Raw genomic sequence first — 4728 nt, 5'->3', positions numbered from 1 at the left:
ATCAAATAAAACTATATTAATTATTTTTGATATACAGGGTGAGTCTTAAATTAAGTGCAAAAATTTTCAGGGCTGGTATATTTCGACCCCAGGAACACGTCTATGATGTTTTTTTCGCAAAAAAGATGTTAAAATCGTGCATTTTCTTTTAAATTTCCCTGTATATTTTTCGAAAACTTTTTAGAACTGCCTGTTCACCGCAAATTTTCCCACGGTATAATTTCTTAATCTCTGATATTAGGCATTCAAAATACTTAACGCCTCTTCAAAGAAGTATAATACAATTTTTGCAGAAAATCATCTGTGGAGATAATATTTGACCTTTTCAAAATTTACATGGGATTTCTTATGTCCCGCGTTCCGATGCACCACACGGTATAGTCACTTACCAGTGAAAATATATTCCATTATTTCCTTCGATTTTTGACCGAGATCTACCGCACCAAACCAAACCAACTATTTTATAGTCTTTTTCGATAATTCCCAATAGTGTCACTGTTAAGTTAAGTTCTTACATAATTTCCTTCTAGATTTAGAATTGTAGAATAAATAACATAAAATACGCTCAGTAAAGACATAAAAATCCCCAAAATTTCAAATGTTTCACTTGAAACGTCTAACAGAACTATCAAGCATTGGGACCTATGTCGATTCCGTCTACTATGCATGAATACAACAATATTATTATACTTCTTTTTTAATCTTTTTATTCAAAGATAGTTCTACTTAGGGTGGCTGCAACGACCTCCCGTAATCCTGCTGTTAAAACATAACAATTGGTTTTTATATGGAAAAACCAGATGTTATTATTTAACAGCAGGATTACGGGACTTCCAGCCACCCTTATTCCTTTTATTAATTAATCATTTCAGAGTGTTAGATGATACAGCGATGTTCTTTTATCAGCGTTTTCCATCGACCTAAAGACTAGAAAAGAAGAAGAAAAAACCGAAGAATAAACGGCATCAAGCTGGCGCCGTTCAAAATCAAATTCAACCGAATGTCGAAATCGAGTTCCCTGAACAGGAGCAGCTCGATGGAGACCGACCAAGAGACTGGAGACATAGCCAGTCCCAAGGAGGGTTGCGTACCCCCAACATTAGAAGAGGGTTAGTAGTTTAGAATAGCTAGTTTAAAGCGGGGTCTACACACAACGACTTATCGTACGGTTTGTTTGCGTCTACAAAACGTTACAGATAAAACGTAGCGTGTGGACTGCAAGTTTGAACAACGTTTAGAACTGCACATGCTCGGAAGATTGAATTAAAAATTTGAGCCCCTGATTTTGGTGGGTTACACAGACAAAGTGTGTGGTCTTATTTTAATTTTAGTCAGCTAATCAAATACAAAAAAGAGAATAATATTGAGTTTCTCAGTGAGTTCATTAAGCTGTATAAGAGTTTTCCTTGCTGTGAAAAGTTTTTTCTCTTGCAAATACGATCCGGGAACATACTGTATATTATAAAATTAACAAGTAGTATGCAAGGTGGTCGCGAATTAAGAAGTAGTGGTCCCGAATTAAGAACTGTATTCCGGAAACTTCTGTAGCATATTCTGCAAATAAAAATAACTAAAAAACTTCGTATAAATGTATGTCCTAATATGCTTAGTTTCGGAGAAGTTTCGAGTGTAGAAGTTTCATATTTATTTCGATTTTTTCCAAATAATTTCTAAAGTAACATCAATATTTGTATGAAAATTGGTGTCTGAGAGTTTTTTGACATTAGAAATTTGATTTTGATGTCAATATGACTTCTACTAAAACTTCTACTTGTAAGGGGCGCCATCTACAGTGTTTTAACTGTTTTGAAGAGTAATAACATTTCTCGTCCGTACCTGTATAAAACCACTGAGTGAAAAAATATACATTTCCGTGATTTTTTTCGTAAAAAAAGTTTCTTGGTAAAAACTACGAGCATCCGTTCTCAAGATATTTCAAATAGAAATAGTCAATACATGTCATTATTGACAAAAAATAAACATGTTTGGTTTGGTTGTTCTCAAATTTATTAATTTGAGAACTTTTTATTTTTTTAAATTAATTATAAATTGTTCATCGAAAAAATGACGAAAAAACAGTTTCTGTTGAACTTTTGGCACAAAAACATTTCAAATTTATGATTTCAGTCTAATAACTATTTAGTCAACGTGGTTAATTTATGTCAACGATGGGAGGTATTGATAATTTCGATTTCAAATATCTCAAGAACTATTACTCGTAGCAATTTGTACCAAGAGACCTTTTTTACGTAAAAAATGTCGTGAATGTATATTTTTTTACTCAGTAGTTTTATACAGGTACGGACAAAAAGTTATTACTCTTCAAACCTGACATCAAAATCAAATTTCTCATGTCAAAAAATTCCCAGACACCAATTTTCATCTAAATATTGACGTTACTTCAGAACTTATTTGGAAAAAATCGAAATAAAAATCAAACTTCTACACCCTGTATATCCGAAACTAAGCATTTAGGACACACATTTATACGATCTTTTTTACTTATTTTTATCTGCAGAATATGCTGCCAAAGTTTCCGGAATACAGTTCGGACTACCCTGTATATTTATTTTGATTCAGGTAACGAAAATGCCTTAAACGGTAACGACCATGATACAGATAACGATCAAACCAACACAGATAGTTTAAACAACACAGAAGCAACGGATGAAAGTAATATTAAGGATGGTATTAAGGACCTTGTACCTGCTAGTCCTCCACCATCCTACGAATTCGTTCTTGAAGAGGTAAAATATTTATTCCTATTTTTATAAAAAAATCATTCTGCAAACTATTTATCTGTTCCATTCTAGATTATGAAAGTATTATCCACATATCGAAACTAAATTTTAGACCATAGCGCTGTAAAAAGAAAATATATCAAATATTGATGTTTCATAATTTTGTCTGTCATGATGCACTTTTCTTTAAATCTCATCAAAGTTATTTTTAGTTTTTAAAATTAAGCCTTATTTAATCATGTATCATTGTGATATTGTTTGAAATTGTGTATTATTCTATTTTAGAAAAGACTTAAGCAACAACAAAGCACACAATCCCCTACCACTCCACCCAAAGCACAAGAAATTATGCACAAGTCAAGCAAGGAATTTTACAAGTAAGATAATATAATAAAATATAAGTTTTTTTTTAATTCTTTATTAAAATATTAATACCATTAATAGCAAAAAATTGCAGAGGTTTACAGTAATTTTGAGTCATTTTTTTTCTTTCAGGGCTGTAGCCAAACAATTCGGGATCACTTGCAAAATGTCAGATCACTGTAGGTGCTACGACTGTCAAAGTCACTATTTCGACTGCGAATACGAACAAAACGAACAAGAAAAGACAGATGGCGGTCTTGGGGCGGGTACTCCGGTATTTTTACAAGAGGTTATGCACGGTACGGCATGTAATATACTGTAAAATTTTGGTAAAATAAGAAAGAATTTTTTTTCCAAATGTCAGTAAAAATTTTATTGATAAAGTTTAATTTCAGTATTAAAAATAAAATATAGTCTATAAAATGAATAACTTTGAATTTTCACCGTTATTTTTTACCAACAACATGGCGTTACAACATGGCAAATATAAAATACCTCTATCAATAAAGTTACTGATATTCTTTAAATTGAGTGACTGAACGAATCAGATAGGTAACTCTTTTTACTTTCGAGAAATAGAAAAGGAAAATTATAAAACAAGTCACAGTTCTGCCTCTTCTTGCAAAAATCAACACGAAATGGTATAATTGTCAAAAGTCAAATGTCATCAGTTTTTGGCATTTCTAAACATCAAACCAATGCCGTCTCTAATAGAACAGCCACGGAGCGGGATTTATGACGTCACGCTAGTTAGATACTACGGATTAATAAATATGTTGTAGAATACATGGAAAACATAATTATTCCTCGTGTTTTTGGTTTGTATTTTAAAAATCATATAGTTCACATGAAATATACATAATATACAGTTAATAAATACAATATATTAAATACCTATTTATAGTAATAAATACTTTGGTAAATAAACTATGAACCATACAAATGCAGCAAATGGTTTACAATATACAAATAATGAATAGGTACATAAGATAATGGGAAAATGTAAAATATATTTTAAATTTTGGTTTGAAAATCGATTTAATTTGCAAAATAAAAACACTAAATCACCACAATACACCAAAACACTTTTACTTTTACACTGGACGCGCGTTTCGCTAACCATGTTAGCATCATCAGCAGATGATTATAAACTAAAGTACAATCTACAAGTTGAGCGTTTATTACTCGCCCAGTGGGCACCGAGTGGGCGTGGCAAAATCTAGCCAACCGAGTCAGAGCCCACTGACCGTAACAGTTAGATTTCCGCCACTAGAGTAGTAGGAACAAAGAACTTGAAGGAATTGGACCGTTGTCTCTGTTCATACTATCTTTACATTTATTAATTCTGATGCTTTCATATGCATCTAATATTTAATTTAACAAAAAAACATTCAATATCTACTAATAGTGATGTATTATTATTTGCATTCACAAAATTTATATGTATATTGTGCAAGTATTAATGTTCGAAAAATTATATTTGCAAATAATACAATATCATAGGAAAAAAGGCGTCAGAGATGGCAATGAAATAAAGATAGTTGTCATTTTATATGTAAAATTATTCTAAAATTTTTGATTTTCTTGGGATTTAGGCTCGGGAAAAACGCTGATTAAGTTTTCA

The 4728-nt window shown here is 31.6% G+C and overlaps 1 protein-coding gene across 1 annotated transcript; it reads left to right on the top strand.

Annotated features, from left to right (window-relative positions):
* Positions 1–966: 966 nt before the first annotated feature.
* On the top strand, positions 967–3468 carry LOC115886160. The gene is made up of 4 exons (XM_030905232.1): positions 967–1109; positions 2581–2747; positions 3027–3118; positions 3237–3468. Exons 1-4 carry the CDS (start codon positions 1001–1003, stop codon positions 3424–3426), a joined length of 558 nt encoding a protein of 185 aa, XP_030761092.1. The 5' UTR covers positions 967–1000; the 3' UTR covers positions 3427–3468.
* The last annotated feature ends 1260 nt before the right edge of the window (positions 3469–4728 follow it).

The sequence above is a fragment of the Sitophilus oryzae genome, unplaced genomic scaffold (assembly GCF_002938485.1).
Source record: "Sitophilus oryzae breed Bouriz unplaced genomic scaffold, Soryzae_2.0 scaffold_469_pilon_pilon, whole genome shotgun sequence".
In the NCBI taxonomy this organism is placed as follows: Eukaryota; Metazoa; Arthropoda; class Insecta; order Coleoptera; family Curculionidae; genus Sitophilus; species Sitophilus oryzae.
The sequence above is the reverse complement of the archived record's forward strand: the minus strand, read 5'-3'. Positions and strand labels throughout refer to the sequence as shown.

Bases quoted from the DNA above. Each gene is read 5' to 3' on its own strand.
- LOC115886160 (XM_030905232.1), top strand. From the start codon at position 1,001: ATGTCGAAATCGAGTTCCCTGAACAGGAGCAGCTCGATGGAGACCGAC. The intron at 1,110-2,580 runs GTTAGTAGTTTA...ATTTTGATTCAG, and splicing joins ACCCCCAACATTAGAAGAGG to GTAACGAAAATGCCTTAAAC. The intron at 2,748-3,026 runs GTAAAATATTTA...ATTCTATTTTAG, and splicing joins ACGAATTCGTTCTTGAAGAG to AAAAGACTTAAGCAACAACA.